Source organism: Sarcophilus harrisii, chromosome 2 (assembly GCF_902635505.1).
Source record: "Sarcophilus harrisii chromosome 2, mSarHar1.11, whole genome shotgun sequence".
Taxonomy (NCBI): domain Eukaryota; kingdom Metazoa; phylum Chordata; class Mammalia; order Dasyuromorphia; family Dasyuridae; genus Sarcophilus; species Sarcophilus harrisii.
The window spans coordinates 360,559,153-360,587,010 of record NC_045427.1 but is presented as its reverse complement, the minus strand read 5'-3'; the positions used below and the strand labels follow the sequence as shown (position 1 = coordinate 360,587,010).

General features: G+C 35.1%; 1 protein-coding gene and 1 long non-coding RNA gene across 3 annotated transcripts in view; both read left to right on the top strand.

Annotated features, from left to right (window-relative positions):
- The window catches only part of WDR25 (WD repeat domain 25), a 249,026-nt gene extending 224,900 nt beyond the window's left edge, over window positions 1-24,126 (top strand). For both annotated transcript variants that reach the window (XM_003756555.4, XM_031953249.1), the window contains 3 exons: window positions 15,870-16,040; window positions 20,071-20,211; window positions 23,898-24,126. In XM_003756555.4, the coding sequence (XP_003756603.2) occupies window positions 15,870-16,040; window positions 20,071-20,211; window positions 23,898-24,119 (534 nt within the window). In that variant the 3' untranslated portion in view covers window positions 24,120-24,126. The remainder of the gene's footprint in view (window positions 1-15,869; window positions 16,041-20,070; window positions 20,212-23,897) is intronic.
- Window positions 543-4,773, top strand: LOC116421624. Its single transcript, XR_004232099.1, has 3 exons — window positions 543-2,099; window positions 2,908-3,093; window positions 3,200-4,773. It is a non-coding gene; the product is annotated as an uncharacterized LOC116421624 (long non-coding RNA).
- Window positions 24,127-27,858: the final 3,732 nt, after the last annotated feature.

Sequence of the window (27,858 nt, the reverse complement as noted above, 5' to 3'; positions counted from 1 at the left end):
TCCCCATGTTTTCTTTAGTATACTCAAATCCTTCTTTTCCATCTGAGTCTAGCTCATGTAGTCCTGCCTTCCCTCTCCTGTTCCCCCAGTGAATTAAATAGATATTCCCCCATCCTCAAATCTTCTTAGAGTATTTGTTTATTTGTTTCTATCATTATCTACTATTTGCATGGTTCTCATTTGTATGTATGCCATGTAGAATGGGAATGTATTTGCTTTTCATCTTTGTGTCTCTAAAACAGCAGAGTGCATTGAACATAATAGATAGTCAGTAAATGTTTGCTAAATTATTGATTACTACTTGAATGAAAGGAAAGGCAGAGAGAGATCTAGCTGACAGGTAAGGGAATTTAGCAAATGAACACACAGTGTAGGCAGAGCTCTACACTTGGGAGTAAACAAATTCTAAAGACACCCTTAGTCTTACCCTTATAGAGCTTATAGTTTATGTTGGGGGGGGGAGAAAGAGAGAGGCAGAGAGGCAGTTTTTTTTTTTTTTTTTTTTTTTGTTATTCCCAGTGCTTAGCACAATACCTGGTATATAGTAAACACCTAATGGATGCTTGTTGACTGACTGACTGACTAATAGATAACCAACCCACTGTCTCCTGAGGCTGCCCCTTCCACTTCTAGACAGTTTTAAGTTGTTTTTTCGTACATCAGACTGAAATCTTTTTCTCTGCAATTTCTACCCACTGATGCTAGTTCTGCCCTCTGGAGCAAATAGGAAAAAAAAAATCAAATTTTTCTACTACATAAATACCGGTAAGAACTAGAAGAGAGCACCATATATCCCCCTAAGTCTTCTCTTCTGTAGACTGAATGTTTCTAGTACTTTAGTCAATTCTTGTGTGAAATCCTCTGAAGGACCTTTATTATCTTAGTTGTACTCCTGATAGTATTGCTCTAGTTTATTTCTCAAAAGGATCTGGTTCTGGCCACCTTCTTTCAGAACCATGGCCAGGGTTAGTAAGACACTAAGAATCTGGCTGGATTAGCATTATCTGAATGACATCATAGAACCGCTTCTGGTAAGATTCTGTCATTTGAGGGTATACCAAGGACAGCATGATAAAGAAATTAATGAAGAAGAAAACAGACCTTAGTTCTGGTAGTAATAGATTAGATGGAGCTTTGTGATAAATTTGGTGTCAGGAGAGCATTATGGAGGCAGATGAGCTTTTATTGCTTAGGAACAATGCAGCCACATTGTCAGGATTCCTAGGAACATTCCTTTATCTGAGTATGTCCCTTTGTGTCTTTCCCAAGAAGCATCTGACTCTTAAAAGATGGACAGGGCAAACATGTGTGTGATTATTTTCTTTGCCTCTGGTTATCTTGTATTTCCCTTCTCTCTAAAAGCTGTAGTGTCTATTTACACTATTAAGAGAGTCTGTGATAATGAGACTTTCCTGAGACAGCTGAGATTGCATCTCATGGCTATTGTCTGAATTTCTGCCCCATCAACTTCAGCATATATCTGAGAGCTTCAAGCATAATACTTACTATAACAGAGTTCAGGAAGAAGTTAGGAGAATGTAGCTGAGTGAATGATGTATGCCCTTCTGGTTGATTGAGATTGATCTGTTGGGAAGGGTTGCTCCTATGGTTATCTAGTTTTGACAGAGCTGATATTTCATCTGTGAGAAATCAAGGGATTTATTTGCCTATAAGGCTTTGCCCTTGAGAAGCAATGTGTACTAAAGAGCGATAAACTTGGAGTCACTGGATCTAAGTTCAAATCCCATAACTACTAATTATGACTGTAGCAAGTAACAGCCTTTTCCAGCTTCAGTTCTCTCATCTGTAAAATGAGGGAGTTGATCTAGATAACATATGAGATCCCTTATTGCTCTGAATCTATGGTCAGGGTCTTTTGATCCAGGGACTAATGTATGTTAATTCAGGTTTAGAATTAAACTTCTTTTGGTTTGATTTTTCCTTGTTTTTGTTCTTTTGAAAAACACTTCTGAGGTGATGCCAACTAAAATGAGCACTTCCATATACATAGGAGAACATAAAAAGGATTGTATGTGAAACTGTGAATCTTTGTTATGTACAGATTGCTGCTTCTTTTTCAGAATATAAAAATTCAGCATGTAAGTTTAATTTTATACTGCTTATCTGTGATTACTTTTATTCAGCCTTCTTTCTGTTTTCTTTTGTATATTAAAAAAATGTTTTTATGACCTTTCCTCCCTCCCTCCCTCCCTCCCTCCCTCCCTCCCTTCCTCCCTTCCTCCCTATCTTCTCTGGAGATAGATAGCATGCTTCTTCATCCCTCCTCTGGAGTTGTAGTTGGTCATAGAATTAATTAGATTTCTTAAATATTTCCAAGTTATTTGTTCTTACAGTGTTGTTACTATATGAATTGTTCTCCAGGTCCTGCTTCCTTCATTCTGCACCATTTCATACCATTCTTTATAGGTTTTTATGAAATAATACTTTTCATCATTTCTTTTGATGAAATAATATGTTATTATACTAACATACCATAATTAGCTTTACCATTTCCCAATAGATGGGCACTCCCTTAGTTTTTTAAATAGCCCCTTTCTTTTTTTCTTTGATGTCTTTAGCATATAGGTTTAGTAATAGTATTGTTGAATCAAAGGATGTGCATAGTTTGGGCATGGTTTCAAATTCCTTTTCAGAATGACTAGAATCCTCTCTTGTTTTAAAATGGTTGATTAGGTTTTATTAGTGAAGCGGAGGAGAGTTTTCTTCTGTAGACAGTTTTAAAAATTATCCTCCAACTGTCACATCCTCAGAAATAGGTCTTTTGGTTGATTTTCTTCAGTTTTGTTCTCACAAGGGTACATTTGAGTAGCCTGTAGAGATTTGATGATGTTTTGATTTGAATTTAAAGAGTTAATTCATTTTGATGCTGTTTCTATTGATGCCCAGTGAAAATGAATGGAGCTGAGGCCAATCAGTACCTACTAAAGGGACAGTGTGTACATCTGCATGGGAACTTTCCTGTTTGCTTCATCTAAGCCTGGCCCACGCCTCTCCTACATACCATTCTAGACAGATGGTAGTCCATCCTACTCTTAAAGCTCTCTTAAGGAAAGACATTTAGCAACTGTCCTTGTAAGTACATTTAATCATTTTAATGACCCTTAACCAAGTTCTCCCACCTGTTCAGTTAATACCCTTTGTGTTTTGTCTTCTTACTTTCCTCTTTCTTCTTCATTAGAGCATGATGAAGAACTTTAAGATATGCTTGACTCACCTTTGGCTTCCTTTAATTCTTTTACATACTTGGAAGAAGATACACAGGATCTCAGAATCATACAAGATTTCAAAAGCTTTCTATTCAAACCCATTGCTAAGCAAGAATCCCTTTTATATGACAAAAACCTGGAAATAAAGCAGAGACCATTAATTGTGGAATGACTAAAAAAATCATGATGTATGAATGTGAAGGTATTATATATCATTATAAGAAACGATAAATACGAAAAATTCAGAGAAATGTGGGAAGATTTACATGAACTTATGTGTTAGAGAATAAACTAAGCAGAAACTAGGAAGTAATATAAACAATTGTTACAACAATATAGATAGATTAAAAAGGAGACAAATTTTGTGTAATTGTAATAACCAAGGTCAACCATGAAGCAAACATGAGAAAATGCACTTCTCTCCCCTGTTTAAAAAAGTGTATACCACAATGGCTAACATATAATATGTGATTAATAACTGCTTATTGATTGATTGAATTGGAGTACCAGGGATGTGGAATACTGTATATGTTATCTAAATTGATTTGTTGTTTAGTTTTATTGGATTCTTTTTTTAAAAAATATCCTTTTAATTTTTTTTGTCATAGGAGATGACTCACATAGTAGGGGAATGGGGAATATTCAGACATGAAGATGATATACAAATAAAATTTATCAGTAAAAATTTAAAAAGAAGCTGTTTCATCCCTTGTCTAGGAATGATTATCCTGCTTTTTGCTTGAAGACTTCCAAGCAGGCGAGGGAAATCCCATTGCATTTTAAGGCAATCCATTTCATTTTGGAATAGATTTAATTTGCTTTTCCCAAATCTAGGGTGCTTGTTAGACAATTGTGACTTTTACATAATCTTAACTGGGCTCTTACTGCATCAGAGCAATCCTTTTATACCTTTTTAATCAATTCACTAAGTCATATGGCAGTTTTTTTCTAAACTTTTTTTTATCTTTCCTCATGTCTCTCATGATGTCCTCTTCCCTTTACCCCTAAAATAACCCATGGCAATTACTTCACCAAAAAATTGAAGCTATTCACCAAGAGCTACTCCTTTTCCCCTCCTTTCACATGATTCAGATATAGTCTCCCACTATCTCCTCTTCTATCTCATATGAAGATATTGCCTTTCTTCTTGCCAGGGAAATTTCTTTATGGATTCTTCAGACCATTTCAGTTCCTTGTCCTCTTTTTTGTTTTTAAGCTAATCTTTAGTCTCTCCATCTGTGTTAGCTTTTTCTCCGATGCCAACAAACAGTGCTACCCCTCCCCCATCCTTAAAAAATTCTCACTTGATCCTATCATCCCCATTAACTTCTGTCCTTTTGATATGTGGTGTGTCCTTCAATGACTATATTTCTCCTATTTCTCCCTTCATTTTCAACATGCTTTTCTATTCTTCTTCCTGGATCTTCTCGTGTGAAAATACCTTTTCCTTTTAAATAAGATGTATACCTTCCAGCATCTGGAAAGAAGTATTTTGTTCCAGTCATGGGTCCCATTCCACAAATTGTCATATGTATTTATATAACACACACACACACACACACATATATATATATATATATACACTCATTATATATAAAAATATATAATATGTATATGCACACACACGAAGTAAAATCTCTCTCCTAGCATGAGAAACTCTTGATTCCCCTTGCTTGTCATTCATATTTTATACACTTATGTATACATATGTACCTGAAACCACAGATTTTATTTCTGACTCCTTTCTTAGTTTTCATCTCTTATGAATTTCTAGATATCTCTACTTGATATTCTTTTTCCTACATTGTAGCTGCTTATTCTGGCACCCAAATCAGCAGTTTTTTCTTGTCATTTCCTTTTCCCTTCCATTCTTTTTATTTTAATACCCTGTTGATTAGATTTTCAAGACTCCAGGCAAATGTACGTTTATAATCTCTTGTTAAATGAATCTCATCAGACCAGAATATCATTCCATATTTTAAGCCACAGTCCAGAAATTCAAATTACATTCTCAAACATAATATTTTAAACTATTTATTTCCTTCCCATGTCTTCCTTTGTTTCCTGAAGCTTTTGTCTTCCATTGGCAGCAGTGATAAAACACCATCTATGCCCCCAAAGACTTCAATTCTTGCCCAAGAATTAATAATCCTTGAGTAATGCTCTCTGGGTTCTTTATGTCAGTAGCATTTTGTGTTATCAGTAAAAGTAGGTAGTACTCAACAGTTTGGATAATATGAGATATGCATGCTAGAAAAATAGCAGACCCTATAGAGCACCAGTCCTGAAGTCAGGAGACCCTGAATTCAAATCTGGCCTCAGACACTTAACACTCCCTAGCTGTGTAACCCTGGACAAGTCACTTAACCCCAACTGCCTCAACAATAACAACAACAACAACAACAAAAAGAAAAGAAACGAAAGAAAAAAAGAAAAGAAAAATAGCAGACCCCTTTTTATTAATATTAGATCAGCACATAACTTCCATTGGCAGGGGGTCACAATCACTACAACTGACTTCTTTTTTCTCTGACCCACTCAGGATAGCCTGTTTTGCAATGATAAGTATGGATTCATAACTTTATTCCTCCAAGTGATAGCAGCTACTTCCTCCTCATATAGCTGAGAGTCCTTTAGAATAATGGCATTAAGAACTAGAATAAAATTTAGAATGATAAAAACCACAGAATATCAGACTGAAAACACAAAATATCAAAGGTAAAAAGGACCATGTAATCAAAGAACCATAGGATGTTTAAAGAAGAAAGGGCCTTAGAGAACATTTAGTTCAGTTCCTTCATTTAGGCACTATCTTAGGTGCTATCTAAAATTAAAAATAATAATAACTAACATATAGTGCTTACCATGTACCAAGCATCATGCTAAGCCCTTTACAATTATTATCTCATTGGATTCTCACAAACACCCCGGGAGGTGGGTGTTGTTATTGTTATCTCCATTCTACAGAAGATGACAGTAATACTAGTTAAGTGACCTGTCAAGGTTCACACAACTATAAAGTGGCTTAAGGCCATATTTAAACTTAGGCCTTTCTGATTCCAAGTCTATCCACAATGACATCTGCTGCCCTTAAAATAGAATGCCAAACTTATCAATAAGACTTGAATTTACATCATGCTCTTAAATACAAATTAACTGGGTGACTAGCAAGTTACTTAACCTCTCAGCCTCAGTTTCTCCATCTAAATGAGGATTATAATAGCACCTGCTCCCCAAGTTACTGTGAGAAACAAACAAGATTATATGGATAAAGTACTTTGCAAACCTTAAAGCCTTATAGAAATATTAGAAATTCATCTTATTTTACTGATAAGGAAGCTGAATCTGAGATGGGAAGTGATTTGCTCAAGGTCTTACCTCTAGTTAGTGACAGAACAAGACTAAAAGAGCCACCTACCCCCCAAAACCCAAACAATCCTCCCCCAAACCCTAACATCTTAGGTTACATTAATAGTTGTTGAATGAAGGAACTTATTATCTGTCCTATTTGTAGTCTGTAAACTTCTAAGTGCTCCCTATCAAAAGGGACATTGACAAGCTAGAGCTTGTCAGGGGATTATCATTAGGATCATTAGCAGAATTTAAAAGCATGCAAGATAAAATTTCTATCATAAGATCCACTAGGCCATGGACTACATCTTAGCTGACTTTGCACTTCTCCCCATTGCCTAGCTTAACAGCAGATACTTATGTTTCTGGAATGAGTTGTAGAGATAATTGAAGAAATTAGGGATATTTCATCTGGACAAGAAAAGATGAACAGGAAATAATTGCCATCTTTAAATATCAGAATGGCTATAACTTGGAGAGGGACTAGGCTTGTTCTGCTTGGATTTGGAGGGTAGATTTGAGGGTTTGGGTGGAAGATACTATAAGGTAGATCTTGATTCCATATAAAAATTTGATAGCAATTAGACTTGTCCAAAAGTAGAATGGACTCTTCTCTGATGAGAATGAATCCTCCCATCACTGGAGGTCTTTAGGCAAATGCCAGATTATTAGTTGCTGGAATTATTGTAGATAACAGTCATGATTTGAGTTGAGGATGGACTAAATGACCCTTGAACTTCTTTCCATCTTTCAGTGGATGTTATGAACTTAGAGTTTCTGATTCCCAATTCATCACTCTTTTCATTGTACCATTTTGTCTGCTTTTAGGAGATGTTGATTTTAGTATTATGTATTTTTCTGTCATTGATGTCTTTACATTGTGACAAAGCACTCAATGAACCATGTAATTTGTCAGATGAGGGAAGTATGAAGAGTGTTAAACTTTGCTTTAGGAGAACTGGGTTTGAATCTTGGTCCTTACTCTCACTAGCTGTATCCTTAATTCTTTTATCTTAAAGGGACTTGCTTAGTTCCTTAGTTCCATATTTCTAGGAAGGCCTATTACCATGGAAACCATCAGAAAGAGCAGAAACCTATTTCTCAGGAGTTCATTTGAAGGGGGAGGACCCTGGTTTTAATGCAAGAGTGCTTATGGAATGAGCTAGCCAATCACTGCCCATTTACTTATTTGTAATATAGGGATCATATATACATATTACCTGCTTCTGTGTATCTTAAATCCCCCAAAAATCATCCCATTAGAGTGAGCTAATATTATGATTATATTTGTCACCAGTATTAGATTTTAGAATCAGTGGAATTCTTTCTAAAGCTTACACACCTTGGTAACCCTTGGAGGAACAGCCCTTTAATGAAGATGTGCAGATAATTTATAGTTATCCCTTTGGATGAAGATTCAAACTACCAGTTATCACTAAATATAAAGGCTAAAGGAATTCTCTTACATGTGCTTGCTAAAGCATTCTATCTTTCCACCTCATTAGTGAATTGTAAATGCAAATGAATTTTGAGAGGGTGGGAAACACTGGGTCTCTCTCTGTTTCCTTGGAAACATGTGGAGAACATTTGCTTTATGAGCTTCTATACCTATGACTGCTCAAAGAATTTGAGATATTCATTCTTGTATATTGATGCGTGAATGTGAACAAAGGCAGTGTAGACCAGTGGAGATATACACTGCTTTCAGAGGTATCATTCTCCTCTAGTTTCTATAGAAACTACCAGCACCAACCAGCACCAAGTATACTGATGAGGTGCTTCAATTATTGTCACTTACGCAACCATAGTAACATTTCCTCTAGCAACAGGCTCAGCCTTGCCTGCTTCAGCTTTCCCAGGAGACAGCTTTTAAAAGTGACTATTCAGCCAAAAATGTTGTATAGAGAAAAGGATGTTGGATTTGTAGACAGAAGTCCTGGCTTCACCTTTTGGTTCTGCTACCATCTAGCTATATGACCTTGAGCAAGTCACAGCATTTTTAAGTTGGAGATGATAACACTTGTACTCCTTAATATGAAATCGTTGTAAAATACTTTAGAAAGACAAAGTAAAATGAAATACAAGCATGTAATTCCTGCTTCAGGGAAGTGATGAGAAAGGGAAAGAGCACCCCTAAAGTTCTGAACTGCAGAAGGGCTAAACTCAATCACGTGTCTGCACCTTCCCACTCCCCATTGTTCCAAGGGAGGGTCATCACTGACTAAGGAAAGGTAAAGCCCAAGATGGGGGAAAAAAAATCCATAAACCCAGCAAGTTAAAGTTTTTATATACTGATCATTCCTGTGAGAGGCCACTGCAATTCCAGTCTGAGTGAAATAGGAAGACCTAACTTGAAAATAAATAATTAATATGTTATTTAATCTGTAGATTAATTTATTATTGTTATGAATAATATTTAACTATTCTGTAAAATATTATTGGTAGTATTGGCAGATAGTATTCTATGAAGGACAGGCAATGTCTTTAGGTTCAGAATAACCATGTTTGATTGAATCCAGACTCAACTACTTATTGTGTGATCTTGAACAAGTCACTTTTTTTTTTTTTTTTTTTAAACAAGTAACTTTTAACATCTCTTGGACTTGGTGTGCTGTTTTGTAAATTGAGATGGTTGAATAAGATGATATCTAGTAATTCTTCAAACTTTGAAGTCCTATAATTTTATGCATATTATTACTTTAGCAAATTTACTGTGGCAGTGGATCCTAACAAATATATCATATTTTATTGATTGATTTTGAAACTTGACTTGACCACTTGCTGTAGGACATGTTTCTGCTGCTCACAACCCTGACTTTTATCCATTTGTTCAGCAAACATTTATTGTGCCTGTTTGATGGGCTCCTGTGTTCAGCAATGGTAATACAAAAATGAATGTAACATGATACTTGTCCTTGAGGGTTTAGTCTATTAGAGTCATGTATATGTAAAAACAATACAAGATTGGAAATGATAAAATGGTCACAAGTCAGAGAGGAAGGAATAGTGAAGAAGAACAAGAAAGGTTTCATGAAAGATATAGTATATATGCTGACCCTTGAAGAGAAGGAAGAAAAAGATTTCAGTAGCAAAATGTGTAGGAAGACCATTCCAGCTTAGGTGGACAGTTGTATGTGAACGGAGGAGCAATCACAAGCACCTTGAGAACATGCTCTGTCATGGAATTTATGAAGGGGTATCATATGAAATAAGACCAGAAATTTAATTCAACAAGCATTTATTGTTAAGCATTAGATGCTATCCTACATAGTGTGGAGACAAACAAAAATTAGTCTCTTTCAAAGGACTCACATTCTAATTGGGGAAAATTATGTACGCAGATAAGAAAATGCAAAATATTAAAAAAGTAAATCTGGCACTAACAACTAGTGGGAAGGATCAGGAAAGGCCCAAGCACCTAAGGTCTTTCCTGCTTTCCCCAGAATTGTTGTTTGATGAAAGATGATAGCCTCAAATGTCAGGCTGAGAAGTTGGTACTTTAATCTACAAGTTAATGGGGAAGCTTCAACAGTGAATATCATATTCCAGGCCCTTCTATCTTTTAATGTGGATGCTGCTATATCTTGGGTGATCCTTATTGTGGCTCCTCTATATTTGAATTGGGTTTTTCTAGCCGCTTGGAGTATTTTTTCCTTTGTTTGAGGGTTCTGGCATTTGCCCACTATATTTCTTGATGTTTTGATTTTAGGATCCCTTTCAGTAGGTGATCGATGAATCCTTTCAATGTCTATTTTACACTCTGTTTCTATGACTTCTGGGCAGTTCTCTTTGATAATTTCCTGGAAAATAGTGTCCAGGCTCTTTTTTTCATTGTATTTTTCTGGGAGTCCAATAATTCTCAGATCGTCTCTCCTAGACCTGTTTTCCAGGTCTGTTGTTTTCCCCAGAAGGTATTTCACATTTTTCTCCATTGTTTGGTTTTTTTGGTTTTGCTTGACTGATTCTTCTTGTCTCCTTGAGTCATTCAATTCCATTTGTTCTATTCTGATTTTCAATGAAGTGTTTTCTTCACTCACTTTTTTTATATCTTTTTCTAATTGTCCAATTTGTTCTATGGAATGTTTTTCCATTTTGCCAATTTTATTCTTTAGCGAGCTGTTTTCTGTTTCCAGTTCACTAATCCTATTTTTCAAGGATTTGTTTTCTTTATCCACTCTGTCTTTAAATGAGTGGGATGACTTCTCCAGACTCTCTTGCCAAGCCTCCCTCTCCTTTTCCCATTTTTCTTCTAGCTCTCTTGTGAGAGCCTTTTTAATTTCTTCTATGAGATTCATCTGTGCTGAGGAACAGATGATCTCCTCCTGTGGGGATTCACCTGAAGATAATCTGTTTTTAGTCTCCTCAGGGTTTAGAGTCTGTTCTCTGTCTGTATAAAAGCTGTCAATTGTTAAGGTCCTTTTCAACTTTTTGCTCATTTTGTCAGAGAAGAATCAGAGACAAACTAGCAAAGAAAAAAAGGAAAAACCCAAATGGAGTCTGCTTTTTGGGGGGAGGGGCTGGGTGGTGTTACTGAGCTTCCTCTACAGACTGAGGGGGCAGCAGCGAGGCACTAGCAGGACTGTGCTGCACCTGCGCTCTGAGACTCTGAGACTCTGAGAGCGTGCTGAGACGCTGTGGGGGAGGGGTGGCCGGTCCCAAGGAACTCCAGCTGTTTGGGGTTGTATTCTTCACCCCCGGTGTTTTTAGCTTCTCTGCTGGGCTACTGACTTGCTGCCAGAGCAAAGTCCTGTGGTGAAGCTCTCCCCACAGAGACGGCTGAGATCACACCCCAACCCCCTCTGGTCTGCTCGGCTGTGAGCTGCCTGCCGAGCTCTTGCTGCCGCTGCCTGCCCTCAGCCTGTGCCCGATCTAAAACCGTCCCGCCCTCGAGCAAAAACAGACCTTTACTGGCAAATCTCAAGGGTGTAACTGTTTGTGGGTTTGTTTTCAGTCAGGCATTAATTTAGAGGCTTGTAATGAGATGGATTCTGAGAGAAAACACAGAGCTTATACAGCTGTGTGCCTCCTCACCGCCATCTTGGCTGGAAGTCCCAACTTCTTCCATTATATCTGTTCCCAGTCTCAATCTCAATCCGCATAACAATTTTAACTGTCTATTTTTCCAATATGGTCCAGTTCATCCCTCCTTAGATAGCCTGTGCCCCTCCTCTCCTAGGAGCTCAACATACTTGTTCCAAACATATTGTGGCTGATTGATTAACTTCAGCTCTGCTGAATCTCAGAACCCAGTAGCTCTCATACAAATAGCCAATAATTACAGTATCTTATGACTTAATTTCTACTATCTTATCCAGTTCTTCATAGAATGTCTCTACCTTTTATCCTCTGTACTCAGTGTTGATACATAATATTCAAATATTTTCATAGTGGTTTTTCTGAAAATGAATATCATAAACATAATAATCTGAAGTGATCAATATCCTATGAAATGCCTTTGAGCACATGATAAAACCTATTTTGCCATCTCCTTTTGTCTTCTAAGAAGAATCTGTGAACCATTTTTCCTTTTTGTTGCAACTTCCTTTGGTTTTTTGGTTTCATTTATAATGAGAAGGTCAAGATTAATATGATTCAGTTCTCTGGTGTAGGGGATCTTAATGGAGAAAAAAATGAGAGTGGCATTTCATTAGTTTCCTTTGTAATCTTGTATATTTTGTTTTATAGATTTAAAAATGTTATTCTGAGGAGTCACAAACTTCATCAAACTGCTAAAGGGAGTCTAAAAAATTAAAAATCCTAAAGCAATATGTTCTCTTCTTAGTCAGTGGACAAAAAAACCTCATGTTTAAGTAGCAGTAGCTAAATAATAAACTATTGTTATGATCTTCATATTATTGATTTCCATAGAATGATACAGGAATGGTAAACTCCAGCTAAATGATTCTACCTGTAAAGAACACTATTATTCCCATAGTGCACTTAATTTGGCTCCTCTGGTTCCATCCCCCTGAGAAGTTTGCCATCAGCACCTCATTAATAGAATAGTACCAGTCCCCTTCCTGTCAGGATGTTTGCTAACAATCAAATTAAGTTAGTAAATGGGAAGAGTCATGGAATTGTGTAAAGAGAGAGCTGGCAGGCACCTCTGCCTGGGATTTTATCTTGTGAGGAGAAAAAAAAATACCAAATAAATGCTCTGTATTATAAACCTTGCTGCAGTTAGTTCAGTAGCCCATTGATGATTAGTGAAATTTGTCATATATCGATTTCATAGAATAGAAACATGAAACAAAAATTGTTTTTTGTTTACTTGCTTTTATTACTATTAAATTTTAAATGTGGTGCTCATTCTTTCATGGAAATCTATGCTCTCTGAAGGCAGTATACCAAATATCCTTTATTTACTAAAGAATCATTTCTTTTAAAAATGTTTTAAAAAATCTCTTGTTTTTTAACAATACCTACATTTCCTAGCACATTATTGTTCCATCCTCTTGCCCTTCTGGGAAGGTCATTCCTTATAACAAAGAATAAAAACAAGAAAGTAACAACAATTTTACAAAACTAAACCTAAACATCATACAAGTCCAACATTATATGGAATATTTAACTCTCATAGTCTCTCATTTCTACAAGGAAAGTGGAATGCATTTCATATCTTGTCTTTAAGGTCATGCTTGGGTCATTCTTATTTCATAGTATTTTTTTAAATTGTCATTTTTTCAGTTTACATTGTTGTAATCATTGTGAATATTATTTTCCTGGTTTCCATCATTGTATTTTGCATTAGTTTATCTGAGCCTTCCCATGTATGCATTCTTCTTATTTATTATTTCTTACAGATACCTTATGTACTATAGCTTGTTTAGCTATTTTTATTTGGTGAATATTTATTTGTTTTCAGTTTTTTACTACCACAAAAATGAGTGGCTGTAATTTTTTTGGTGTATGAAAAAAGAATATTTATTGAATGACAGAATGTCAACAGATTAATAAACATTATGATGTGATTAGTGTGTGTTAAGTAATGTACTGAGATGTCAAAAGAGGCAAAAGCAGTCTCCAAGTCACAGTCTAATGGGAGAGATAACATGCAAAACAACTATATATAAATGAGATACATATAGAAATTGGAGATAATCTTAAAGGGAAAGCACTAAAGTTAAGGAGGACTTGAAAAAACTTACAGTCAAACTTTAACTGATACTTAAAGGAAGCAACCGGGGAATCCAGAAGTTGAAGATAAAGAGGGAAAGAATTCCAGACGTGGGAGATAGCCAGTGAAAAATATGCAGAACTGGGAAATAAAGTGTTGTTTCAGTGCTTTTGAAGAACAGAAAGGAGATCAATGTCGCTGTATCACATTGTATAAGGAAAGAAATAATGTTTAAGACAGGAAATATAGGGAGAGGCCAGGTTATGAAGAGATTTTTAAAACCCAAAGAGAGGATTTCATATTTGATTAAGAAGGAAATGGGGAGACACTGGAGTTTATTATATAATATATATGGGGGGATAACCTGGGTTTTTTTTTTTTTTTTGTTTGTTTGTTTGTTTTTTTCATTTAGGAAGATCATGTGGATAGCTAAGTGGAAGATAGACTGTGTGGGGGAAAAGATTTGAAGTTGGGAGACCAATCAACAGATTACTGCAATAGTGTAGATGTTTTGTGATAAGTTCTTGAGCTAGGGTAGTGGTAGTGTCAGAAGAAAGAAGAGGACCTATCAGAGATGTATACATCAGCATTGCAAGAGATTTTCAAAAATTATTGAAATTTTAAAAAATAATGAATGGCAATTTTTTATCATCCAGTTAATAAGGAAGTCAATTCTGCTTACCATAGGTAATATTTCATAAAAATCCTAATGTTGGAAAGGTCTTTTATAGGTTATTTCATTCAACATAACATGTACCATGCATGAACACATAGAGGTACAATTTCCAAATAAGTAAAATTTTCTGAATAAAAGTATAAAAAGCACATAAATATTTTACAAAGGATGGAAATTGATCACTTTATTTTTTTAAATAGCTTTTTATTTACAAGTTATATGCATAGGTAATTTTATAACATTGACAGTTACCAAACCTTTTGTCTCAATTTTTCCCCTCCTTCCCCCCATCCCCTCCCCTAGATGGCAGGATGACCAATACATGTTAAATATGTTAAAGTATAAATTAAATGCAAAATAAGTATACATGTCCAAACCATTATTTTGCTGTACAAAAAGAATCGGACTCTGAAATATTGTACAATTAGCCTGTGAAGGAAATCAAAAATGCAGGTGGACAAAAATAGAGGGACTGGGAATTCTATGTAATGGTTCTTAATCATCTCCCATAGCTCTTTCACTGGGTGTAGCTAGTTCAGTTCATTACTGCTCCATTGGAACTGATTTGGTTCATCTCATTGCTGAAGATGGCCAGGTCCATCAGAATTAATCATCATATATTGTTGTTGAAGTATATAATGATGTCCTGGTCCTGCTCATTTCACTCATCATCAGTTCATGCACCAGGCCTTTCTGAAATCATCCTGTTGGTCATTTATTACGGAACAATAATATTCCATAATATTCATATACCACAATTTATTCAGTCGTTCTCCAATTGATGGGCATCCACTCAATTTCTAGTTTCTGGCTACTACAAAGAGAGCTGCCACAAACATTCATGCACATACAGGTCCCTTTCCCTTCTTTAATTCTCTTTGGGATATAAGCCCAGTAGAAACACTGCTGGATCAAAGGGTATGCACAGTTTGATAACTTTCTGAGGATAGTTCCAAATTGCTCTCCAGAATGGCTGGATGTATTCACAGTTCCACCAACAATGTTTTAGTGCCACTGTTTTCCCACATGCCCCCTCCAACATCCCGCAATATCTTTCCCTGTCATTCTAGCTAATCTGACAGGTGTGTAGTGGTATCTTAGAGTTGTCTTAATTTGCATTTCTCTGATTAATAATGACTTGGAGCATCTTTTCATATGGCTAGAAATAGTTTCAGAAATTGATCACTTTAAATGAATAAAGTAGAGATTAAGTTGTATGAATAAGAAGGAAGGATTAGAGGATTATGGAATGGAAGTAATCACTTGTTAATATATAATTGGCATAACTCAAATAAGAAGTGATGAGGGTCTGAGCCAGAATGGTGGCAGTGGGAGTGGTACAGAGGATACTAGTACAAGAGGTATCTTGGAAGGAAGATTGACATTTTGGCATGAGGTGAAGGATGAAGAGTGAATCTACCTACCTTAGTGAAATTTCTTTTTAGTATCCTCCCCTCTCTCTGGAAACCTGAATGTAACTTGTGTTTGTATTTGACAGGTCATCAAAGTGTACAAAGCTTCAATCCAACAAACTTTAGATATCCTCTTTCTTCATAATGGAAAAGAGTTCCTGAGCAGCACAGACTCTGTAAGCCGCGATTCTGCTGACCGCACCATCATTGCGTGGGACCTCCCCAGTGCTGCCAGGGTCTCTAATCAGATCTTTCATGTAAGTCAAGTGGGCATTTTTCATCTTGAAGACTTTGATTCTCCCAAATGTGATCATGACTCTCCTGACTACATCTTATTTTATGTAGTTTCTTACACTTCTCATCTTTTAATTTCTTTTTGTCTGTAGAGTTCTTTTCAGTACCCTAAAGCTCAGGTTCAAATGTTGTCTCTTCCCAAATCTCCCATTTGGTAATACTTTTTTCTCATGTTTCATCCAGCACTTTATGTGCATTTATTATGTGTCATTGTTATTTGTGTGTATATCATATCCTGCTATTAGGGTTTGAGGTAGGGTACCCTTTTATTGTTGCCTTCTCTGCACTGAATATTGCACACTGTAAAGGCTATTACAATATTTGTTGAGTAGATGCAGATTAAGAATGAGAATGAGCTTTTCAAGTAACTGAATACCTATGAATTTAGACATAAAATAAATGTTTATTAAACTCCTATTTGTATTTGATGCCCTGTATCAGTGCTGGGCTGTGATTTTAGGATAAATAAGATTTGTTCCTTTGATCAAGGAGCTCTCAGGCCAGTTGGGGAAATGAGATAAGCATAATGAAAATTAGATTATGATAATTGGATGTGATAAAAAAAAAAAGAGTAACAAAATATGTGAGATCTGTTGAAAGAGAACTTACTTTGAGCTAGGAGTGGAAAGCATCTGAAAAAAATGGATCTTGAAGAATAGATAGGATATCAAAAGGTAAAAATGGGGCCACTTTGGGAGTGTAAGAAACAGCTCAAGCAAATGTCTTGAAAAAAGATAGACTTGTATTGATCTATTTTGTTTTAACGTGTTCTGTATGCCTTCCTTTTTCCTCTCCAAAAGAACTTGTAATAAATAGTTTTTAAAAAATGTATAACAAATAATTATGATCTATTTAATGTTTCCCACTCATGTATGTCGGCTTTCTCTCTTCCTTTTTCTTTCTCATCTAACTATGCAGGGGGAAGTGTCTTCTCATATAATTTCTTCAGGGCCAAGTTTCATTTTTGTAATTTGCAACATTTATCTTCTGTTATTTTGTGTAAATTTCCATTTATGTTGTTGTAGTCATTGTGTATTGTTTTATAGGCTCTGCTTATTTTGTACCAGTTCATGTAAATCTTTCTATGATAAAGAAATACTTTTAAATAATATTTTCTTAAATTAGGTCTGTGGCAGACTGAATAGGGTAGTGTAGCAGAGTTAATTAGACAGTGGCAAAGTGGATAGGATGGTGCCAGATTAGATAGGATAGTGACAGAATAGATAGGGTGTTGTGTCAGAATGGATAAGACAGTGTGGCAAAGTGGATAGGGCAATGGCAGAGTGGATGGGATGGTGTCAGAGTAGGTAGCATGATGTCAGAGCAGACAAAGCAGTGGCAAAGTAGATAGGAGTGCTAGGAAGTTAGGAAGACCTGGCCTTGAATCCTGCCTCAGATACTTACTGTTTGTAAGGTCTTTGGCAAGTCATTTTTCCTATCTAAATCTCAATTTTCTCGTCTTTGAGATGAAGGGACTAGACTCAGTGATCTCTAATTTCATCTCCTGTTCCAAAATTCTGATCCTAGGAGTGTACACTTTTGCAATTAGTGGTCTATTAATTCATGGCTATAGTTTTAACTTATTCACAGTGAAATATGAAACTGTTATGTGTTGACTTAATAAAGGACTTTGGGACATTCCATTTGTGTCAGAGAAATGACATACAATGGAAAGGGTGGTTTTTAAAAAAAAGTTTTCAATGGTCTAATGACTATAAATGGCAGTATCATTCAGCCTAGTTTCTGAAATATTCTACCAATAGCACGGGCATTTGGGAAATTGTATGCTGCTGATTGCTATCTACTTTGACTAACAAAGTCATATAATGTCAGAGCAGGAAGGAAGTAGAATCATAGCAGAGCTAGGATTTTGGAGTTTAGAGCAAGCAGAAATCTGAGAGATGGTCTAGCCCAGAACCCTTACCTTTCAAATGCGGTCATAAAATAACAGCAAGTAAATGCTGCAAATTACAAAAAACAAATTTAGCCCTGGAGAAATGATATGAGAAGACACTTCCCCCTGCATAGATAGGTGGAAAAAGAAAAGAGATAGGGAAAACCGACATTCCTGAGTGGGGAATATTACATATAATATCAGTGAGGGTTTTTGTGTGTGTGTGTGTGTGTGTGTGTGTGTGTGTGTATTGATCAGTTTTGCTAAGTATGTTGTCCTTATTTAAAAAAATAATTGTTATATATTTTAAAAATAATTATTTGTCATAATCCAGAAAGTTCAAACATCAGATGCATAATGAGTGGCAGAGGATTGTAAGTAAATTCCTGATATGAATACAGAAGGGATTATAGAAAGTAAAATTTCAGATGTAGAAAGAATATCAGTCTATTTAATATGTGGTCCTCATTTTACTTAAGAAATAAACTTCATTCCAGAAGTGTACAGGTAGAACCAAAGTCATATCATGAATTAGTACAGGGACAAGACTATAGTATATACCTCTTGATTCTTAGTTCATTGTATCTTTCTGCTTCTTCTCATCTAGAATTACCAGAAAGAAATTTGTCTCTTCTATTCATCACACTTTCTTCAAGTACTTAAATAGCTATAAAGGCCTGATGGATAAGGAAATCACATTGTCTTAAAACTTTTAAGTTTCACAACTGTGTAGGGCTAAAGCAGCCCTTTACCAGTATAGTATTCTAGAAATACAGTTAAAAAAATTCAAGAGATATAGTTTCTGGGTATCTTACTTTATTAATAAGGTTAGCATATTATTTATAAAAGAAGTCAGTGACACTCAAATGCCAAACATCCCTCATGGTGATGGGATCATAGGTTATATGCCCTTGGAAGATATTTTTGAGAGCAGCAATCAATTCTAATTGATTAACAGTTAAAGAGAAAATAAATATTATAATGAAACATGGGTTTTATTCCTATGAGGATCTTAGGGTATATAATTTGGATCACTCAAGTCTTGGTCAAAAAGACTTATTGATTTTCATATCACCTATTCAACAAAAGGGAAACTCCACATTTCCCCATACTTGTTGGAGTAAACACAATGAGCAGGAATCCATCCATCAACCCAAATGGAAAATTTCTTTTACTCTTTTTGATTAGCTCTTTACTCTGGGGAAGTCTTTGAGAAAGATTTTCCACACTAGTTGATTTCTGGATGAGGCAGTAGAAAAGGGGATTTGGTTCTGATTTAATAACTAGTTATTGATACAAGAACAAAGTAATCATTTCACTCAGAGGATTGGCCTTGGAATCAGGAGATTTGGGTCCATGTCTTTGTTTTGCTGCTTACTGACTGATAGACTGGGTCACATAGAATTTTACAGCCAGAAGACATCTCAGATGTCATCTAGCTGAACTGCAGTCTGAAGTGTGACTGCTCTATGACATCCCCATGGTGATCCCACTGGTGTGGCCAAAAGGATAGCATGTAGTGGAAAAGGAGCAATAGACTCATTAAAAGACTTGGGTTTGAAATTAACTTCTAATATCTGTATGTCCTTTCCCACACTGAACCTCTTACTTCATCTTTGAGATGAGAATAATGTTTATTATCCCACATTCATTGCTTGATAGTTTATCAAATGAGATGATGGGTTGCCATGTAAACTGTAAAATGTTTTGTTCATGAATTATAATGATAATACATATAATTTACAGAGTGATTCTCACCTGAGAGTGGCTGGGCAAGTATTATCCTCTGACTGAGGAATGGATTGAGGTTATGTGGTAGTACTAGTTAGCTAGTAAGAGGCTCAGCAGAGTTGAACTCCAAGGTCAGTGCTCTTGGGATTGGATTACTTAAGGAGATATTTGTTAAGTATTTGCCATTTGCCTATTCTTGTGCTTAGTATTATGGGAAACAGATAAAAAGGCACCTAGTCCTTGAGTTCAGGGAGTTCAAAGTGTTGCAAAAACATGAGTCATAGGAAACACATGATTATTACTGAATTGTGTGATCTGCAAACAGTATAAAACATTTTTCTCTGTTCCTATTTCTTTTTCATTTTTAGGAGCGGTTCACCTGTCCTAGCCTCACTTTACACCCAAGAGAATCTGCTTTTGTGGCCCAGACAAATGGAAACTATATGGCATTGTTTTCATCACTGAGGCCATACCGGATTAATAAAAGGAAACGTTATGAAGGACATAAGGTATTTATTAATTTCTGCCCATATTCTCCTTAGTGAACCATCAGAATCACTTTCCCAAATGATTTAAGTTACATAATTCATCCTAATTATGATGTCTTATATTGTAGCTCATAAAGCCACTAGCTTTAAATTATGGGTTTTCTTTTTTCAAACTTTTTTAAAGAAATTATAAAATTGACTACAATCAGTAAACACGAACCTTTCCAATACAAAGAACAAAAAAAAAGAGAATTGTGGAACACTGATTTTCTGTTATGGATAGTTCTTTTAAAGTATATGTCAGATTTAACACATTAGTAACAACATTGCTTTACTTTCTGTGCCCTCTTTGAATGTCATCCTGTTCTCCTCTGTATGTGTTTTAAATGTTTCTTTGACACTCTTTTTCTTTTCTTTTTTTCTTTCTTTCTTTTTTTTTTCTGGTATCACTATTACCACGCTTTACTACTTTTCACAAGTCTTTCTCTTCCCTTGCCAAAAATAAAAAAGCTTCCCTTGCAATAATTAGTATAGTATAGTTAAGCAAAACAAATTCATTCATTGATTGCATCTGAGAATGTACAATTCACTTAGCACCTTACAGGCCTTGCTATCTTTGCCTTAAAGTAGGAAACTGGTTAAATAAGGTTTTTGCCATCCTGATGGGTTATACATTGATCCAGATTCTTAAATCATTATAATGTTGTAATCATTACATAAATTGACCTCTTGGTTCTGTTCATGTCATTTTCATAAAAATCTTCCTGATTTCTCACTTTGCCCCCTTTGTCATTTCCCTTGGCTTTAATATTCTATTATATTCAGAAACCTTAATTTATCCAGTTATTTCTTAATTGGGCACCTTATAAATATTTTTGTTCATGTGATTGCTTTCTCTTTTTTTTTGGTGACTTAGTAGATGAGAAGCTTGAAACCAGGAAGATCTGAGTTTGAATCTTACCTCAAACACTACTTATGTGATGCCAGGGTAAATCAATTAATCTCTGTCAGCCTCAGTTTCTTTATGTGTAAAATGGGTATAATAATAGTAACCACCTCACAGAGTTGTAAGAAGATAAAAGGTGCTATTTATAAAGTACTTTGCAAACCTTAAAATACTGTATTAATCTTAAAATATGCCTATTAGTGGTATCATTGAGGTAGCATTAATTACTTTTTCAGTATAATTCCAAATTGCTTTTCAGAATAGTTGAACCACTTCCTACCTTTATCTGAAGGGCATTGAAAATCTTATACTATATACCACAATGAGCTCTTAAGGTATAAGTCATAAAAGAGGAGATAACATTTATAGATTAACTTCTCTAAACATTCCTGTCATCCCATAATTCCTCCAATGATTGTCATTTCTCCTTTTTTGATCATCTTTGTTAATCTGATAAGGAAGAATCTTAAGAGTTATTTTATTTAGCATTTCTTTGAAACATTTTTTCATATGATTTTTGATGGTCTTTCTTTTTTTGTGCATTCATATATTGTAGCATTTACCTATTGGAAGATAGATTATTCTTTTTCTTTTGCATTTGCATCAATTTCATATTCATATTATATGTATATATATTAATATATTAGACTTTTTTCAGAGAACTTTGCTGCAGAAATTTTTTTTAACTATTTCTCTTCTAATTAAATCTACAATGGCTTTGTGGAAAAACTTCAGTTTTACAAGTCAAAATTATCCATTTTATCTTTTATGATCTATTTCATCTCAGTTGTCAAAAACTATTTACTTTCCTTCTCTGTGAATAGGTATTTCCTTTTCTTCTAATTTTTAAATATTATAATCTTGTATAATACTAAAATCTATTTTATATCAGTAGTGTATATAGTATGATATTTTGGTATAAACCTAATTTCTGATTTGTAGTTTTCCCAACAGCTTTTATTGAATAGTGTATCTTTAATACAGAAGTTGGTATAAGTGCTTTTATTATTGAACATTATGCCAGGATGTTCAATTGCTTCTGGGATTTCAGTCCCTAGTTTGTTCCACTGATTAACTTTTCCATTTTTAAAAACCAGTATCATATAGTTTAGCTAACCACTGCTTTGTTAACAGTATGAGATGTGATGCTGCTGGGTCCCTTTCTTTCCCACTTTTTCCCATTATTTTTTCATTTTTGATTATTTCCCTTAAGATTCAATTTTCAGATGATTTTTTTCCTAAGTCTATGAAATAACCCTTTGATAATTTGGTAGGACACAAAATCTATACACTGATTTAATAACATTGAATTACAAGGAAATTAAAACTGCAAAATAATAGTGTCAGAAGTTAAATGTTCCTTTCTAAATTTTAGGCTAATCTAGCAGAAAGACAAAGGGGAAAATATAGAATTGAACATGTTGTACAAGAAACTAGAGCAAAAAGACTTATAGCATCTTCTAACAGGGACTGCTAAGTAATATACACATCCCTCAGCACCACATAGAACTTTTATAAAAATTGATCATGTACTAAAGCTTAGAAATACTGCAAGTAAATGTAAAAAAAGGCAGAAATAGTAAACACATTTTTTTACAGATCATAATGCAATGAAGGTCATAATCAGATTTACATAATTTCTAAGGGCCCATCTTTTCTATGATGTTAATAATATCACTATGCCCATTTTACAGATTTTAGAGATTAGGAAACAAAGTTTTTATGGGGGGTTTTGTCTGAGTCATAGAAGATAATAATTGTCAGAGCCAGAACTTAAATCCAAGTCATCTGACTTAAAATTTATTACTCTCTCCACTATGACATGGTGCCTACCTGTCAGTCATATCTGAAATAAACACAGTGTTTTGGGGGCAGTTTTTCTCATGGAATAATATTATAAATGGGATGGTAAGCAGACTGGTTCTTAGGGGAACAGTTCAACCACTGGCAAATGTACTATTCATCTCTCAGACATTTGGCTGAATAAAGTTACAAAGAAATTTTTAGATGTTAAATGGGGTTTGCACTTAATGTATTAATGATGTTGCTGTAAATTTATATTGATCATCTTATGAGAGAGAATTCAATAGAGGTGAATACATTGGAAAATATAAAAAATGACAAAAGGCATCAGTAATATATTTTTTAATGACATTAGTGAGAAAGGTGGCTATTTTCTGTGTGATATTACTATCACTACTACTAAAAATTCATGATCTGCAGAGCTTTAAATTCACAAAGCACTTTCATTACAACAACCATTTTCTAAATTACAGGTCCATATTCATTTTACCAATGAGGAAACTGAGGCTCAGTGAAATTGTAACTCATCTTACATCACACAGAAAATGAGAGTCATATTTGACAACTGACAGTTTGAATTGAATTCAGGTCTTCTGCCACAGTGGTTAGAACACTGGCCCTGAAGTCAGGAACACCAGAGTTCACATCTGGCCCAAGATACTTACTAGCAGTTTAACCTTGGGCATGCCACTTAGCTTCCTTTGCCTCATTTGTAAAACAAGGATAATATTAACACTTAACTTCCAAAAAAAAAAAAAAAGTGTTGAGTTGTTGTTGAGGATAAAGTAAATTATGATATTTATAATGCATTTTTCAAATCTCAAAGCCTTATGTAAATGCTAGCTGTTATTAGCATTATAAATCCAATGTATTTTGAACTGGACCATGCTGCTTTTCACCCTAAATTTCATTATATTCCTTGTCAACTCACATTATTCTTTCTTTCCCAACCATGCAGGTAGAAGGCTATGCTGTGACCTGTGAGTGTTCTCCGGATGGGGCAGTTTTAGTGACTGGCAGTGCTGATGGCAATGTCTTTTTCTACAATTATCATAACTCAAAGATCATTTGTTCTTTTTCTGCACATAGTCATCCATGTGTTGGCGCTACATTTCACCCAGTTCTTCCCTCTATTCTTGCAACATGTGATTGGAGTGGGAAGATTAAAGTCTGGCAGTAAAGTGATATCTCTGTGTGTGTGTGTGTGTGAGACTTTTTTTTTTTTTTTTTTTAAGCTGGTCAAGTTTCTGGGGACTGTGGAACACTGTGCTTGTCTCATGGGAATGGTACAGTATTATGAGGTTTTTGTTTTTTGCTTTTTGAATAATTAATGAGTAAATATTTGTTGGAGTCAGAAGATATGGGCTGAATTTCAGTTGTCCCATTTGTTAGCCACAGACATTGGACAAAACATTTGAGTTCAATTTAACTATCATCTGTTTTTAACACCTGATATACGGGCCCTGTCCTTGGTGCTGAGGGAAGAAAAAGGAAAATATGGCATTCTTCTTGTTCTCAAGGATTTTTTGTTCTTGTGAGAAGTACACAAATAGGAACAATTAAGAGAAAAGAGGGCTTTTCTGGTAAAAGGAAACAAGTTGTGCAGGTAGGAAGATGAGAGGTGTTGTGTTTTATTTTGTGGGGGGAGGACAACTAATAATGGCATGATAAGGGGCTGTTAGGTGGCGCAGTGGATAGAGCACCAGCCTTGAAGTCAGGAGGATCTGGGTTCAAATTTGACCTCAGACACTTAACATGTCCTAGCTGGGTGACCCTGGGCAAGTCACTTAACCCCAATTGCCTCAACCAAAAAAAAAAAAAAGAATGATATAATATAGAATGTCCTAGAGTACATTCTGGACCTTAATTTCTTAATTTATAAAATGGAGATCTTTATAATTATATATCTGATAGGTTGTTGTATATAAAGTCTTCTATGAATGATGGAAATGGAAGTTAGGACTATTATTATTATAGGAGTGTTTTAGTCAGCAAATAATGAGGCAGGAAAGGAAAAGCCTCCAGTTAAAGTGGTATTATGGGAAGAGCCTTGGATGTGAGATTTAGTGAACCTCTTATCTAGTCCTGACTGTGCTATTTATTATTTTGTAAGCTTAAATTATTATTCTTTATTTAATTATTATTTACAATTCATTAAACATCTCTGGGTCTTATATTTTTTATAATATGAGCTGGCTGAGATATGCCTTCAGAGAAGAGTCAAGAAAATGTACCTCCTTCTTTTCTTTGCCAAGGTAGGGGACCATGCGTAATCAACTAACCATTTGGATGTAAGCTCTTTGGGAATAGTGATTATTTCATTATTTTTGTGCCTCTAGCACCTAGTTCAGGGCTTATTTATTGATTGATTGGGAGCATATCATATATAATGTCAGAAATGATTGGTGTATTGATTGGCTGATTTTATTGAATTATTTTTAGTTTGTTACATGGAATGACCACTGAGTTAGGAGAGTAGGTAGAGGAATATATTTAAAAATAAAAGTGATGCAAAACAAAAGATATTAAAAAATAATTTAAAATTCCACACCCTCAAAGTTAATATTAAAGAAAAAAGGAAATAAAGACATTTTTTTTAAAATGAAAAGATTGGCCTCTCTAAACCTGGGGACATTACTACCTCACTGAGCTGATTTCAGTCACAACTATATGTGTTTCGAGCAGTCATCAAAAGATCTCAATTTGAGTAAGTTCTTTTTATATCACTAAGTACTTTCATATCCAGTATCTCATTTGGCTATTCATCAGTCCTACGAGGCTAAAAGGGAAGGGTCATTTTCCCTATTATTTTTATTTTTTTTTTAGATAAGGAAACTAAGGCTCGGACACATGCAATAAGTGGGACAGATTACATCAGGAAGTGTTGCATTCTCTCTAACTGGAAGTCTTCAAGAAGATTCTTGATAACTAATTATTGGAGATATTGTTGAGGGGGTTTATGATTCAGACAGGATTGCATCTAGATGTCTTTTGAAGTGTCTCCCAGCTTTGAAATTTCATAATTTTCAATGACTTGTCATGATCACATGTAGTAAAATCGATATTTGAACCTGGGTTTTCTAATACCTAATCTAATAATTCTTGCCATTTACTCTACCTCCTCTTTTCTCTCCTACTTTTCTCTGCCTCTCTCCCTCTAACCTATACTATTCATACTGTCTCTCAAATACAGGATGATGGAATTTAGATCTAGAAGGAACCTAAGAAGTTATCTAATCTCATTTTATATAGAGTGAATTGAAGGCCCAGGTTAGGCGACTTATCCAAAGTCATTTGAGTAGCAAGTTGTAGAGTTAGGATTCAATTCCAGGTTAACTTCAAATCCAAGCTTTTTTCTATCATACTAGTGATGCAAATAAAAACATAGGTTAGCAACACATATGTTGTACACAGGGATTTAGGGGAAAAAAATCTGTCAAAATTTTTTTTATATAGTAAGGATATGATAAGACAATTGAAAGTCTTTCTTCTCTTAATTTGGGACTTTTAAATGATCTTTCTGTCTCCAGTCTCTCCCCTTTCCAATTTATACTCCTCATAGTTACCACAGTGACATTCCTACGGACTGACCATGACACTCTTCTTTCATGAAGCATCAGAGGCTTCTTGTTGCCTCTAAGATAAAATATAGGTTTATCTGTTTGGCATATAAAGCCCTTTTCAGTCAAGCTCCAGTCTAAATTTCCACATTTAGTTCACATTTTCTCTTCATCATTATATATGACACATTCCAGGCAAACTATTCTAATTGCTCCCCTACTACTTTTACTAAAGATCTTTCCTTTTTCTTTCCAATTGTTAGTGTTCTCTTCCTACTTCCTCTTCCCCAGTGATCTTCTCTCTATATTATTTTGTAGGTTTTTTTGTGTTTAAGTATTTGAGTATATCTTTGTTTTTGTATCTCTAGCCTCTAGTACAGAAACTAGAATGTAAGAGGTGCTTAGTAAATGTTTGTTAACTTGAATTCAATTTCTGTCTGATGAAATCTTTCTCTTTCTTCAAAGGACTTTTCAAGAACCAACACTTCCTGATCCTACCCCAGACAACTCTGCTTTCCTCACATTTTCTTTGCTTTGTACTATCACAGCTTATATCAGACTTAATTGTGTACATCTTTTTTTTTTTTTTTTTTTTTTGTATTTTTAAATTTTTTTTTTTATTAATAACTTTTTATTGACAGAACTCATGCCAGGGTAATTTTTTACAACATTATCCCTTGCACTCACTTTTGTTCCGATTTTTCCCCTTCTTCCCTCCACCCCCTTCCCCAGATGGCAAGCAGTCCTATATATTTGTACATCTCCTGTAACCTCTTTTCCCAAAACATGCAGCACAATACAAGGCACATAGTAGGCATGTAATCAATGTTTGTTGAATTGAATAATTGAATCCCTGACTCTGGGTCAAAAGATAACATTCATCGAAGAAAACTCTATTTGTCTTTACCAGAGCAATGTTTGCCCAGGGGGCAGTGATACCATTACTGATGGGAAATGCCTATAATGGAAGTTGTGCTGAAGGCATTAACCTTCTTTCCTCTTGTGTCTGTTTAGGTTTTGTGGCATGTCATGACTGTGGGAGATTTGCCATCAACTGCAAAAATTTTCTTTGGCTGCTTGCTACTCCTGGGGAACCCCATACCATTCAATAGGAAATGCTTTGTCATTTTTTGGGACATTTTCCATGTGATTGTTGGTTGACATTACAATTAGAACATGAGATGTGGCGATAGCTGGACCATCTCTGCCATAAGTAGTATTCATTCCTACATTCTTTCATTTATCCATCATTCATTCCTTCATTTAAGTAACTCATCATTGAAATTGTAGAGGGGATTCTTATTCAGGGAAAGACTGGATTAGATGTTCTCTGAGATTCTTTCTAGTCATTAGATTCTT